This window comes from Protomyctophum parallelum, assembly GCF_964188405.1.
Source record: "Protomyctophum parallelum genome assembly, chromosome: 14".
NCBI lineage: Eukaryota > Metazoa > Chordata > Actinopteri > Myctophiformes > Myctophidae > Protomyctophum > Protomyctophum parallelum.
Window position 1 is genome coordinate 42,009,238 of NC_139709.1, and position 15,466 is coordinate 42,024,703.

The 15,466-nt window shown below is 46.5% G+C and overlaps 1 protein-coding gene across 6 annotated transcripts in view; it reads right to left on the reverse strand.

The window, feature by feature from the left end:
* The window catches only part of ptprfb (protein tyrosine phosphatase receptor type Fb), a 197,943-nt gene that overhangs the window by 14,451 nt on the left and 168,026 nt on the right, over positions 1 to 15,466 (reverse strand). For 4 of the 6 annotated variants that reach the window (XM_083783083.1, XM_083783084.1, XM_083783085.1 and 1 more), the window contains 8 exons: positions 14,304 to 14,336; positions 12,360 to 12,457; positions 9,805 to 9,928; positions 8,489 to 8,664; positions 5,600 to 5,719; positions 5,052 to 5,206; positions 3,053 to 3,338; positions 1,006 to 1,184 (listed from right to left, as the gene is read on the reverse strand). In XM_083783083.1, the coding sequence (XP_083639209.1) occupies positions 1,006 to 1,184; positions 3,053 to 3,338; positions 5,052 to 5,206; positions 5,600 to 5,719; positions 8,489 to 8,664; positions 9,805 to 9,928; positions 12,360 to 12,457; positions 14,304 to 14,336 (1,171 nt within the window). The remainder of the gene's footprint in view (positions 1 to 1,005; positions 1,185 to 3,052; positions 3,339 to 5,051; positions 5,207 to 5,599; positions 5,720 to 8,488; positions 8,665 to 9,804; positions 9,929 to 12,359; positions 12,458 to 14,303; positions 14,337 to 15,466) is intronic. The other 2 variants (XM_083783087.1, XM_083783086.1) reach the window with 1 other exon arrangement.

Below are 15,466 nucleotides of genomic sequence, written 5' to 3' on the forward strand. Positions count from 1 at the left end.
TGCACACACACAGACACAGTCACACACAACAAGTGTCCTCTTCACACACACACACACACACGTGCCGAACCATCTGATGAAACCAAAGCTGCCTTGACGACAGGCGGTGAAAATTAAGATAGAGAGTGAGAGGAGAGAGAGAGCTAGAGAGAGAGAGAGAGAGATATAGAGAGAGAGCAGAGGTTAGAAACGGAGAGAGAGATGAAGATATTATGGAAAAGTGCTAGAGGGAGAGAGGAGGAAAGGAGAGAGAGAGAGAGAGAGAGGGCGGTCGGACGATGGAGGAGGGGGAGGTGTTCTGGAAAACACACTTCATTACGACGCTCTCTTGCCGCAATTACACTATTTACACAGTGACAATAGAGGGTGGGCCTCCGAGGAGCACCTTTCATTAGGAGGAGGGTGAGGAGGGGCGGTGTTGTCTATATCACTGCAGCCGGGTGTGAAGCTAAAGTCCTGGAGTGGACTGGATGACATTGGTATTTACGCCATTTAACTCAAGAGTGTGTGTGTGTGTGTGTGTACAGTAGTCTATATACTGTACAGTACATACAGTATCATATACATGATCTTCCCCTCTCTGGGAAGCAATCCAGGCTCACCTGAGTATATGACAGCATGCAGTGACTTATGGGGGAACACCATGGACAGCAATCCTCATCTTTCATAACTTTTTCCTTGAGCCTCTTTTTGTTATTTTTCATCTGTACCTCAAAGCCCCGCAAGTCCAATTCAAATGAATTTCCCTGGGCTGTACATACCTTTGCTTTGGCACAAACAACTATTTCAGACCGTCACACATCCATTGTACCAAGCCACACACACACACCCACCCCCACACCCCCACCCCCACCCCCACACACACACACACACACACACACACACACACACACACACACACACACACACACACACACACACACACACACACACACACACACACACACACACACACACACACACACACACAAATCCCCTGCCGAGGTAAGTGCTGTGAGTGCTGACCTGTAGCCATCGATGCAGCTGGCGTTGATGTAGTCAGAACCCTCGACACCACGGATGGGCTGCAGACAGACGCGCGTGGACTCGAAGGGCATGATGTTGACCAGACGGTTCTTGAACTTGTTGCAGGGCAGGTTGGCGCTGATGAAACGCGACGTGTGGGCTTTGGAGTTGGCCAGTCTCTGTGTTATGGAGGAGAGAGGGGGGGGGGGGGGGGTCATAGAACAGACAGACGAGAGAGAGGGAGAGAGAACATTAGCGACCTGTGACTCGATGTAAACAAAAGAAGGAGCCCTGGAAAGCTTCTGTGTCAAATCGTCTCCATCTCTCCGCTCATGCTCCCGTCATTGCACTCTTTAGCGTATGCTGTCACGGGAAATGAGCAGAAGACGAGACGTCAAGTCAATGCAGTGATGCATCATGCACTTGAGATGAGACAGGCTTTCAGTTTCTACACATTGTGACCTATAGCTTACCAAGACTTCTCCATCACTTCCATTCCTTTACATGTTGGACATTTCATGTCCTTTGATGGCTATGGTAGCCTGACACTCAGTCAGAATTTTCATTTCGTTTCACTTAATAATCACCAGAAATGGGCGTGGCTAGCGATTCAGGCCTGGAGCCAGGCTATGGCTATGGTATTTAACACTTTTGTTGCTTTATTATTTTCCAAAACAGTTTTGTAATTCCACAACTCTTCCAGGTTTTTCATAACCCGTATACCTGACCTGGCAGAGGCATCGATAGCACAGTGCTTTTAGCTGGAGCCAGGGTGGAGCTAACGTAGCTACAGGGCAAAAGGGGTCTCCCACACTGGCTCCCACTGTGCTGGCCATGGGGGTGGGGGTGGGTCAGCACTGTGCTGGCAGCGGACAATGGACAGATGGACAGCAAGGGATTGTGTGTGTGTGTGTGTGTGTGTGTGTGTGTGTGTGTGTGTGTGCGGAGAGGCTTGGTGTAGCTGCCAGGGTGTGTGTGTTGAGGCCAGACTGTGTGGGCTCCAACGACAGGGCAGTGGCCCCCGTATGGCGCTCTGTCATTCTCTGTTGCTTGGCAGGCGCGTGGTTATTATCACTTCAAACAGAATGGATCATGGTCATAAGGGGCTAATGGCTCTGCTACGCTGGGTGGAAGGATGTAGTAACATCACAGTCAATAGCTATTGACAGAAGGTGTGTGGGTGTGTCAATGCGCGCGCGTGTGTGTGTGTGTGTGTGTGTGTGTGTGTGTGTGTGTGTGTGTGTGTGTGTAAGATTGTGAGTCACCTTGACTAGTATCAGATGTGTACGCATGTGTCAATTCACTTTTTAAGCTCTCATTGTGAATGCAGCATGTTTGCGTATGTGCATTCCCTGCCCTGGTTCTGTCATCCTAGATTACCACACGCAGGTTTACTTTACACAGATGTATACGTATCACGCCAAATCCCTGACAGAATGACCAGATTATTTTTGTTTTATATAAAAAAAATCTTTTTGACCCAAGGGGCTTTGTTTTGATGTCAGACATCAGTACTCCATGGGGCAGTTATTGGATTTTTGACACAATGATATTATATTTCCAGCTTAGGGGAGAGAGAGAGAGAGGCAGTGCTGCTGGGGCACGTTAGTGTTACCGCAGTGCCCATTTCTCACCTCAAATGTTTTCAGTTTCATACTTTAATAAAACAAGTAATGCACCATCGGGCCGTCATCTCGAGTTTGATCAAGAATGTAGCAGCAACCCAAGAGTGTCTCCCCGATGAAAACCAAGGGCATGTGGTGGAACGTGAGCAGTCACGGATCATGGGAAATCATGGTTCATAATTATTCATAAGTGCTTGCTGATATATTCACACTGTACATTTGTGTAGTAATTAAAGTAATTAAGATTGGACTGACTTTTGACATTAAATTATGATTTTCTCTTTCAATATATTGCTAGGTATATGTACTATATGCACATTATGACCACAGATTATGCAAAAATGTATAGGTCTGAAAATATAGAATATATAGGTCTTAAATATAGGTCTAGGAGGTTGTATGTGTAGGTCTTTTTAAGTCACCTTGAACTCCAGCTCCATGGCTGTGACGGTCTCGCCAGGCGGGGGCTGTGTGAGCTTCTGGATGTGGGCGTAGAGGTTGCGGGCGGGGACCTCGGTGTTGCCGCAGGTGGCGGCCTCCAGCAGGGCCTCGTGGATGAAGATGTACTGGTCCTCCGTCTGGACCATGTAGTTGCGCTGCGCGCGCATGCACGTCACGTGGCCATAGATGTCCACCGACTTCTCGTGCTTCATGCGCTCCAGCATGGCCTCGATCACGATCAGACAGCCCGTCCTGCCCACGCCCGCACTGGGGGAGGGAGGGAGTGGGGTGAATGTGAGAGTAAAGAGATGTCAATCTTCAGCCAGTCTTTGACAATATACTGTATAGCATATTGCACATACAGTACCCAGTCACACCTATATATATACACACCTGCCGTCAGGTGGAAAGCTTGTATGTCAAAAACTGTTATGACAGTATGATTTAACGGCGGGCGAACAATGGTGACTCTGGGCGATAATAATCTGCTAGTGACAGCAGGGCGTTCCTGCTGTCATTACCTATGTCCTTGTATACTGTAGGTGGTATGGTTCTGTTCTATTGTTTATTATGTTCTATGTCCTTGTATACTGTAGGTGGTATGGTTCTGTTCTATTGTATATGTTCTATGTCCTTGTATACTGTAGGTGGTATGGTTCTGTTCTATTGTATATGTTCTATGTCCTTGTATACTGTAGGTGGTATGGTTCTGTTCTATTGTATATGTTCTATGTCCTTGTATACTGTAGGTGGTATGGTTCTGTTCTATTGTATATGTTCTATGTCCTTGTATACTGTAGGTGGTATGGTTCTGCGTGGAGGGTAAACAAAGCAACACATGAGTTTGATTGGCTATCGCCGGACGATGTCGTTCAAAAATAAAACATTTTCATGTTTTTGAATGATGTTCCTTTGCCCACTTTTCGACTGCTATTGCCAGTAGTTGCTGAGTCCCATAGACAAATAACACCCTTCCGGGGAATACCCCGGGCTGTCGCCCACTGTTCAAACGTTCCGGGGAATACCCCGGGCTGTCGCCCACTGTTAAAACGTGCCATTACGTTCCAATGGATCCAAAGTAGTCACAACAAGCTCTTGTTAATACTCTTCATTGATTCAATATATAGCTGATCTACAAGCTCACAACGTGTCACATTGTGGCACGTTGCGAGCTTGTAGGTCACACATTTGTGTGACACTGTAGTATGACAGAGTAGGTCATTCATTTAAGAAAACAAAACAAGAAGATGTTGATACGAGGTCTCTGTGCGACAGCAACGATATAAATTCATTAGATTATATATTATTATTGTTGCCATTACTAACCTCACTATGTTATGATTATGATTAGTGTGGATGTTATAAAGTAGAGACAAGAAGCGATATAAAGACATTCATATAGTGACATAGCACGTCTCAGCGGCCACTCAAAAACAATTTTACAGAGGAAACATAAAACCAGAACAACAGAACATAAAAACTGAATATACTATCAAGTGAGCGCTTACATTGCAGCTCCTATAAAAAACAGTTAATTTGCCAGTTGATTTATCACAGAAACTGGCATGGTAAACAGTTACAGTGCGAAGCCTCCCAACATCCAAACAGTAGGCACAGTTGCAAATACCCAATATACTTTCAGAATATCCACGTCCTGAATGGGTTCAGGCCAGTTCTATGCTAACCCAGTATGCACTGCGGGACCCAAACCTTTCACATTCTGACCGGGCACCCATTTTGGTGTCGGCATCATGTTATGCTTTAGCTATTGAAAAATAGCAGATCTACAAGCTCATATCGCGCCACCGAGTGGCGCGATACGAGCTTGTAGGTCTGCTATTTTTGAAAAAAGAACGACTGACATTTTTAGAATCTGATCTCAGGTCAGAATGGGTTCATCAGACCAGTGTGTGTCCAGTGGAAACCTCGTAAGAATCTGATCTCAGGTCAGAATGGGTTAATAAACAACAGATATCCCACCTGCAGTGGACCACCATAGGCCCGGCGTCCGGGGGGTTGCAGGCTTTGACTCTTCTGAGGAAGGCCAGGATGGGGGTGGGGTACTCAGGCACACCGTGGTCAGGCCAGGCCATGAACTGGAACTGCCTCACCTCTCTCTTCTCACTAGAGCCATTCTGTGTGTGTGTGTGTGTGTGTGTGTGTATGTGTGCGTGTGTAAGACAGAAAGATGGGGGGTTATTGTAAAGTACAAATAGAGTAAGAATACTTTAAATGAGCTTGAAGGGACACCCTGACATTTTGAGATTTTAATTGGCTATTTCTCATCACTAGACACTTGTCACATTGGGCTGGCTGTTCTCCATACGTCCTTCACTCCCCATTCTCGAAACTGCTTGTTAGCTTCACTACCATACTGTCACGTGTCATGCACAGGTGCAAAAAAAGAAAAAGAAAAAAAACAGCCAACTAAAATAATACTGGTAGGTAATGTGAATGTCTCCCGTCGCTATCGTCAATAATGGAACCTGAGAGAGAAGCATTCCTCTGTGTTTGAATGGCCCACATACCTTGTAGAGGGCGAAGGTGCGAACACTGTAGGTGGCCAGCTCCACCGTGTCTAGCATGGTGACCTGGATCATCCCGTAGGTCTCCGTCCCTCGTGCTGGCCAGTACTGGTCACACTTCACCTGAGAGCACAAGCAGCACTTTCAGCAATGCACTAATAGCATGCTGGGATACATTATGGAGCAACAAATAAAATAAAATCATTCTGACAGAAAGACACTGAACGACGGGTGGTGGATATGCTTAGAGAGCCCAGAGCTACCAGGCCAAATGTAAATGTTTCCAATTACATTTGGATCGGAGACAGATTTTTATACATTTAGATACATTTCAATCAGTTCCAGAATTATCATGTAGCAGTCAAGCACATCAAGCATGTTTGTCTTTATGAGGGGGACTCTGAGCACCGATTAAAAACATCCCACTCTGTCTGACCAGCCGATGATTATTTTCACAGCGCATTGCATCGCTTTGTTATGGTGGCTTTTAGCACACATTTTGTGATCACCGGGCGCTGCCAGGTAGAGAGACATCTAAAAGCAAAGGGACTGCTGTGACGTGACAGCAGGCCCGGCCACCTGGCTCCATATGTCCATGGGACAAGCTGGACGATGAGGCCGGAGGTAATGGCAGCGCCCTGCTCCTCTATGTACTGTCAAAGATTTATTGACAGAGAGGACCATCGCCTGCACGCGGCTAATAAAAACCTCATCGGTTAGATTCTGTGGTGTCTACGCCGGCAGTGGTGGTTAGAGGGACTGTTCTGTAACCAAAAGGTCAATCCCCGCGGCAGGCAGTCCATCAACTGATGCACGTCATATGTCGTGTTCATTACCTAAGCACCGGCAAACTATGAGGTACGTGCTCACTCAGCTCGAGTCTGAAAGAGAATCACCTAAATGCTGACAATATAAAAATGCAAAACCTGGGCCATCTCCAATGTGTCTTTTTGGAGTGCAAGTTTAAATGGAAATACACTCTGAATGTCAGAATTGTTGGGACTTGGAGCCCGTGGCTATTGATTCAGAGCGAGTGAAGAAGAGGGATTGCGGAACTTGGCTGACATTTTCGGAGCAGCTTTCATCTCGTTCCAAGTCGGTGCGAATCGACCGACGACAACGCACTGATTCACCTCCTAAAAATGTGCCCTCCCCTTCGCTGGGACATTTCAGAGGCAGAGTGTACAGATCGTGGGAGAAACAAGAAACTCCACTGACTGACGGACACAAATCCATATGGATCAGTAGCTAGTGCTGTCAGACACTGGGTGGCATTGTCTACTCTTCTCTCAGGAGCATGCAGCGACGCATACAGTAAAGACACACAAACACTCACGCACGCACGCACGCACGCACACACACTATACAGGTTTTACTGTCATCTTTCTGAGCTTCAAAGTTAGCCCTCAGATGTCACCACCTAGCTTTTAGGATCTGACGCAGTCACAGACCTTCTCTTATCTGAATGAACACGTGGGACACGCCCCTGAACGCATCAACACACACACACACACACACACACACACACACACACACACACACACACACACACACACACACACACACACACACACACATACACAGAGCTCTGGTCTCATTTACAAGTCCTCTATCTCTTATCTGACCTTTCTGGCTTTTATCGGCTGCGGAAGCTCTAGCTCGCCTGCTTCTGTAGACTTGATATGTGTCCACTTATGGCTATGGCATATGACAGCAGGTGTGCGTGCGTGTAGGAAAATAATCCTATACGTGTGTCAGATATCCGCAATTTGAAAGTAACACCTGCTCTTACAAAAATAATTGAAAGCAAAGTTGTTATTTTAAGGATGAAATATTTAAAGGAGAATACATAGCTATTGTTAAGGACAGAGCTGACAAAATGATCGCTTCTCTACAGACATGTAGGATCATATTCTATTTTTTTAAACACATGCTGTACAGGATCAGTTCACAAACCCTGACATTTCCAGTACCTTCTCTGGGGATACATTTTCATTATGGCTAGGCATGCACTCAATATTAAGCCACCATATATTGCCCGTGTTTATCCAGAGACATTCTGTCAGCTTTAAACAGTTTATCTGCAAAATGTCATGTTATTAAGAAATACGCTGAGCAGCTTTGTTTTCAGATTGCTGACGATACATTTTGAAATTGGAAAATGTTTCATAACCAAACAAGTTATGTGACTCAGATGGGACCCGGGTCATCCTTCCATTAAAATAAAAACACGCAAATAATGTCAATATGGAGTTGTCACGATGTTGTTGCGATAAGCTAATAAAATGTCATCATTGCAGACCCTTGATGCATGCTGGCCTGATCCCAGCCCACCACGCCATTCTCTTGATGAAAACCTGATCAAACATGGCCTTTACAGAATGATGGGCAGTCCAGACACTGGGAGGAGAAGATAAACTAGCAGCGGGCTATACACTTTGTTCCCCGTTTTCAGATTTCTATCTGAACCACAATTTTTTAAATGGTCTGCAGAGCAAAACCTTGACATGTATTTTGTATTACTGCCAACCTGTCGACTTATATATATCTGACTGCCGTTGTTGTAAAGTGGTCAGAATGCTAAGGGGTTTCAGCAGAGATTGGCAGCATCGCTAGAACAGCAGCTTTATCCCTCAAGTACGCGCAAATATTGCATATTTATCTGATGGAGCGAAATGTTCCTCGGTCTGGCCCCTGACTGTCAGCATCGCCATGTTAAACATATTCGTACCGCGAGAGATTAGGGAGCCGTCCACATTTACATTCTCCTGCTGTCCGTGACACATATATAAAACCCTGTCCACTGCATGACTGCATTTTTCATGTATCTATGATCGGCTGAATATTTGAGAGTCAAATGGCCTAGGCTCGTATAAAAAGTCCTGTCCTTACCCGGGACTTCTCCTCCAGTCTGGTCATCATGACGATGGTGCTGGATCTCTGCTCCCACACCATGCGCCAGAAGTCACTCAGCGTCTCCGGCAGAGGGCCCTGTGTGGCGATGTAAGCATTCTGCTTCCTGTAGCCGTCAATGTAGTTGGAGTTGATGTAGTCGCTACCGGGAACAGCTGCAACAAAAGGACATTGACGCAGAAACACATATATGAATATATGCAAAGAAAAAGAGTTCTGGTGTATCGGGTTATGATCGATACACGGACAGACAGCGATTTTGTGCACTTATATAGTAGTAGGGTCCTAGAGGTTCGGGCGGCTACGTGGCCCTCACATCCAGAGTTCGGGCCGCTATGCGGCCCTCACACCTATGTTGCACCGCCAATTATTCTACCCACAGGAGTATTATTTGTGTCTGTCATCAGTGCATGTTGCTTTGACTTGTCAGCGTCACTTGTCTGGTCTTTCCGGTTTTCAGCTGCTTTTCTGGCCTATGTACAGTATACTGACTGTATATAATATTTTGTATTAATGTACATTATGTATTCACACTATTTACACTAAATGTACATTATTATATCATTATTTATATTTTCATCATTTGAAAGTGCAGCTAAGGGATAATGATGTTTGAGCACATGGTCAACATTACCTAATTTCCCAAAAAGCCACTCGGGTGAGAAAAGTGGTGAAGTTGATTAAGTGTCCCATTACAAACACTTGTGGCTTCATTCTGTAGGGCCACTACCCAGTCGAGGGCACTCAAAAAATAGGGGTAGGGCTTAAGTGTCCTTGAGCAAGACACTGAACCCATAAGTGCCCGATGAGTAGGTTGGCGGCTTGCATGGCTGCCACCAGCACAGGTGAGTGAATGTCTGTGTGAATGGGTGAATGTAATGCACAATGTAAAAAGGCGCTACGGAAATGCAGACCATTTACCATTTCCCTTAACCCATTCTGACCTGAGATCAGATTCATACGAGGTTTCCGCCGGACACACACTGGTCTGATGAACCCATTCTGACCCGAGATCAGATTCTAGAAATGTCAGTCGTTTTTCGATTTTTCTAAAAATAGCAGACCTACAAGCTCGTATCGCGCCACTCGGTGGCGCGATATGAGCTTGTAGATCTGCTATTTTTCAATAGCTAAAGCATAACATGATGCCGACACCAAAATGGGTGCCCGGTCAGAATGGGTTAATTTCATACAGTGCAAAGGCACAATGGAACTGACAATACATACATACAGTACATATCCCTTTGACGGCAGATCTGTCAATAAGCATGGTTGAATAGTTTACGGGCTCTCACCGTCGACAGAGGTGAGCACCACTCTGGAGTGGTCGTAGGCGATGACGTTGGCGTAGCGGTTCTTCGGCTTGTTGACTTCCATGTTGGAGTTCTCCCATGTGAACTGCTGCCCTGGATCGATCGACTGTGAGAAAGGGCAAAGAGGAGAGAAAAAGATGGGTGGATGAGGTGATGTACTGTATAGCCTTGGGGGAAGAGAGAGCCAGGAACATCGATGAGGATGTTTGGCTTACACCTGGGAGTTGAACAAAGCCCCCGGGATGTCCACAAAACACTCATGTGGGTGGCCATATTGAATTACCTTATACTTGATTAACTGCATTACGTTTTATCACCATCTGAATCCCTTACATGTTCTCATTGTCTTTTGCGGATTCTCATGTTTTCAGCACAGACCCCCCCCCCCCCCCCCCCTCATTTTTCTGCGCTCTCACCCTGGCTATCCCTCTGGCGTCATGCGTCACCTCGGCCGAGGCGACAATGGGCCGGGTCCGTATTGATCCAGGCCGACATGTGACGGCCTCCTATCCCCTGGCTCGATAATGTCACACAGTCTCTTGTTATTCGGCATCGATCTCTCCGCCAGCTCACAAAGGAACCATGTCCATCAATTCTCCCACACCTTTCACCTCGCAAAACTAGCCAGAGTGAGAGCAGAACCTTGGGATATTCCTTCAGTACCTCACAGTACCTCAAACTTATTGAATTATTATGGTGTATGCTTATATTATGTGGTGCATATTGCATGCCAGGCTTCCCTGAGCCAAGGGTTCAAACGGTATTTCTAAGATTTGACCTGGCAGCATAAATAAGACTGAATAAGGAATGTTCAAATTGACCTTCTAATGCCTAATGCCTAATTCATTCACTCACACGCTCACTGCTTTTATTATTATGTCCTACAGTACATAGACATCTGGGCAACCTGGAGATGAACTGTAAAGTGTCTGGAAAGTTATTAAAAGGAAAACACAGGGAACACTACAGTGACATTTATTTTTTATTCATACGTGAGCGATGTGGAATCTTTTAGTTGAAAGGGGCCCTGCTCCGTCAACAAAGAAAGGCTCCAACAGAGCTCCAAATTGCTCGATAGTGGGAGTCATTTGGATACGGGCCTACAGCCGCTGATGAGTTCAACATTGCCAATTTGTCTGCCAACACCCGCCAGTTTGAAAGGGAACATTTCATTTGCAGTCAAAACATGTCACGCCAGTTTGAAAGCACCGCAAAGACGGCGCGGCACGCAAGACCAACGACAACTGGCAAACAAGTTAGTCAGGGAAGGTGGAGAGGGAAAGGGGGATCGGGGTGGGGGTGGTATAGGAAAATGGCTGTATTAAGACACGTTGGGAAATGTGGTTGATGGAAGATAATGATAATGATAATGATAACGGCAATGAAGGCTGCAGCTTGGCGTTGCTTCCTCTGTTAAAAATAAAAGAACAAGGACAGACTTGTCTGAGTTGAGCCGAGCGGTAGCTCCGCCGGGTTGACAAACATCGCTCATTAACCAGAGTGATTTGCTCAGCATGCCGGCGCTCGGTGAGGACGAGGAGGCAGGGGGTCACAGATGTGCAACAGACCGCTTCCCAGAAAAATTGGCGAGGAAGGAACTGGAAGGGGACGAACGAGAGGCCTTTGTGAGCTCTGTCGACGGTAGCGTCGGAGGAAGTCACAGCGGGGAGAAGCCAGCTACTGTGACTGTGACAAAGCAATGAGATGGATGGCCATCTGTCTAGCGCAGGAGGAGGGTGCAGGTGGGTGTGGGAGGGTTGGACGTGGGGGCTGGATGAGGTGGAGCCGAGCAGTAATGGCCTGTGGCCACACCAGACTCTTATGGCTTCACTGTGATGTGTTTACAGTAGCTCAATAGAGGCAAAGACAGCCATATAATTAGGAAGAAAAACTAAAAACACAAAACAAGGAAAACTTGTTGTTGAAAGTGTCAACGATGGGGAATAGGGGCCGATTAGGGAGAATAAAGTGAACAGTCGGAACAAATGACACAAGCGTTTTTTCTTTTTCTCTGTATGCCTCTGCCCTCTTCTCCCTGTCCTTAGATAGTCCCACAGGCGGCTGCACTCACACTGTGGCTTACGGCAATCCCTTCACAAAAATGTGGCACTTTAAATGCAAATTTGCGCTCTCCCACTTTTTTTAAGGGTGTGTGTGGGTTAGGCTATGGTTAACGGGGGGATTTGGGGTACATACTGACAAGAGATAATCCCTCATTGAGTTGCATGGGAGAAAATGGCAAAATAACGTTCTTCTGGGAAATAATCGAGACGCGCGCAGATTGCTTAAGCGTCTCGCCACCTGCCAGCTTTTGTGAAAGGCAACCTGCTCCCTTTTAATGTAAGTGTTGGTTTCCTGGTGGGCCTGTTAATGGAGTTGTACAAATGACTGTAGAACGTCTGAGAAAAGAGGCCGTCCATAATCCATTAGAACACAGTGCATTGTGGGATACAAGACACTTCTGACAGAATGTCAAAACGGGATACATTTACATCCCAGGAAATGTAGCAACTCAACCCCCCTCTCCCATCTTTTACCTCGTACTCCTGGGAGAAGCGGAGGCCATCGTTGGCTTTCAGGCGCTCTATGTGGTCGGCCAGGTCGCTCACGGGAATGGGCGGGTGCTCCCTCATTCCTGGGACAGGAAGGAGGAGAGAGAAACATTAAGTACGGAGTAACAGACATGGTCCATTCAGAGACAATGGCGACAACAATAACAACAACACTTTGTTTGACCACAGCACAGTGTGAGCGAGGCTGCCAGTGGGACCATGGGGTGACACAGTGGCAACGGTGAGCAGAGAGCACTGTGCTGAAGAATGCATGAGGGAGAGAGAGAGAGAGAGAGAGAGAGAGAGAGAGAGAGAGAGAGAGAGAGAGAGAGAGAGAGAGAGAGAGAGAAAGGTTGAGAAAACAGATAAGAGAGAGAGAGAGAGAGAGAGAGAGAGAGAGAGAGAGAGAGAGAGAGAGAGAGAGAGAGAGAGCACACGTTCAACAAAGTGTTTGGTGACATTTGGTGACATCGTTGCCATGCTAAAAGTGGGGGCGGAGGTGGGGCTGGGGTGAAGAACAGCAATATGCACATGAGTGGCTGGAGTGAGCATGCTCCTGGAAGGAAAAAGAAGCAGGAAGCAGACATCTCCCCTGGCCCCCACAACGTTCCCTCCTCTGATGGAAGAGATGGTGGCCGGGTGACAACCAAGATGATCATGAGTCCACATATCAGTCTTACTGTCACGTCCAGACACAGAAAAACAAAATAAAATGCAATTAAAATGTAATTAAAATAAATAAACAAACCAACCAACCAACCAACAAACCAATAAATAAATACAAACTGGTCACCAGCCAATTCTCGTCTTCCTTTGAAACTCCCCACAATAAACTATCTTTTTGGCCTAGCCCAGGGCCTGTTGGGCCGGATTAAATTCAAACCATCCTCCCCGCTGCTCTGTAGATTTCTCATCGCAGAGCTATTGGATGATTTATCGCTAATCTACCGGCACAAATTTCCCCTGTGCCTCTGAACTTGGCAATGGCTGTGTGTGCCTAAATGGATTGCCAGGGAACTTGCCTCATGTGTCGGTGCATGGCGGCTGTGTGTGGACACGCGAGGACGCGCCAGAAGCATTTTAGACGTCGGCGGCGCGCACGTCACACATGTTCCTTAAACAGGTGGCTGTATTAACAGTAGTGTCCTTTTAAGTGGGATTTGGCTGAATATATGTGAGTAAGATAATGGGTTATGGTATCGGACACGCCGCCACTACATGCTCATTATTGCCACAGTTGACTACTGACGACTAATGGCTCGCTAACAGTGGCCATTGCACAGGACAAGACCTGACCAATTAGACTAATTTAATACTATCTTGCAGTGGGTCTGCCTGCCTGTAAGCATATTAACGAGTGTGTATGTGTGTGTGTGTGTGTGTGTGTGTGTGTGTGTGTGTGTGTGTGTGTGTGTGTGTGTGTGTGTGTGTGTGTGTGTGTGTGTGCATATTCAGCCAGGTCTTTTACAGTCATGTTGTTGGTTTAATGAACGGTGAAGAGGAAGATAGCCAGGCTAATGGACAGTGAGCTGAACTGGCTGCTCAGCTACCCATGAACCTCTCTACGCTCCCTGGACAAAAATGAGCCGTGGAAAAAATAAATGAGAGCTTTTGTAAGAAGCAAGAAATCCCACAATCCCACATTCTACTGCAGTTGGGTTCCTCCCCGTGAGATAGAGCCACAAATAAATAAATAACCAAACAAACAAATGACGAATGACAGTATTTTCGTTGTGGGCAGAGATGTCCGTCGGTATTGCAACGGGGGAATGAGACATGGCGTGAGACGAGAGAGAGAGAGAGAGAGAGAGAGGGAGAGAGAGGGAGAGAGAGAGGGAGAGAGAGAGAGATGGAGACTGCACGTGTGGGAAATACATAGTAGGGGAGAGAGAGAGAGAGAGAGAGAGAGAGAGAGAGAGAGAGACTAACTTGGAGTGTTGGGGCAGCGGTGAGAGCTGGGACCTGTAGAAAAGAAGGAGAGTGGAAGGAAGAGGAAAGAAGAGAAACACCCATCAGAGTAGACGGCTAAAGACTCACACCAGCCTTTTCGTACACCCTCAAGAGTTACATTTTCAATGCAGATTTGAAAGTACACACTGCAGTGCATAGCTGTAACTATACGCAAGTTAGGACCCTGTCCATTGGTTACTTTTAAGTGGCCGGTGGAATCCAAAGTTCGGCAGTTAACTTTGCTTCTTTTGTTTTGCATGCCAAATGCCTTTTTTGTTATTAATTTTTGGGGAGGGACAAGATAACGGACTGGCTGTTTGCCTGCAGAAGTGCCTGCTGTATTAGGCGAGCTTAGCAGCCGCATCGAAGAGTTTATCAGCATTTGGCAGGTGGTGTGTGCATATGTGTGTGCGTGCGCTGTTAGTTCCCCATCCTGTTTGCAAATGACAGCTGCCCAACATCCTTATACCCCCCTCCGATTGATATATGTGTATTTCGATTTATTTGTATTTAATAATTATCATGTCTTTGAGATATCTCGATTATTGTCATTGTTGTGTTTGTGAATGAATGTATTGGACCCGAATGGAAACAAGACCGCAAGGTCTTTTTTCGGTGCTATCCTTTTAGACCAATGTGCTTTAACTGTAATTTGTACTGTTTGCATTTTCTATTGTCTAATAAAATAATCAATCAGTCTGTGATCTTATGTGAGTGCCGGAATGCGCCAGACCCATCAAATCAGGAGAGCTCAGAATGTGTCAGCAAAGTTGACAATTGATAGAAACTCCGTGCACTGTCCTAAAACCAAAGCCCCAACCGTGATAACAGCTACACCTCTGACTCCAGGTCTGTCCAAGGATGGACCTGGGAAACATCCCCATGGCCCCAGAAACCCACACACCCACACACCCACACACCCACACACACACACACACACACACACACACACACACACACACAGGGCGCAGTTTTTCCTTTGTTTTGCCAATGGGTACCCAGATTGGGTCTGAGCAACTGGCTGTGAGGGGTTCCAAAGAGATGCAATCAACTGGACGACTACTTCAGAACAATGATTCCCAAGGATTTCCCCAGCTGTGTGTGCGTGTCCAAGAACCAGAGGGGGAGAGAGAGAGAAGGCA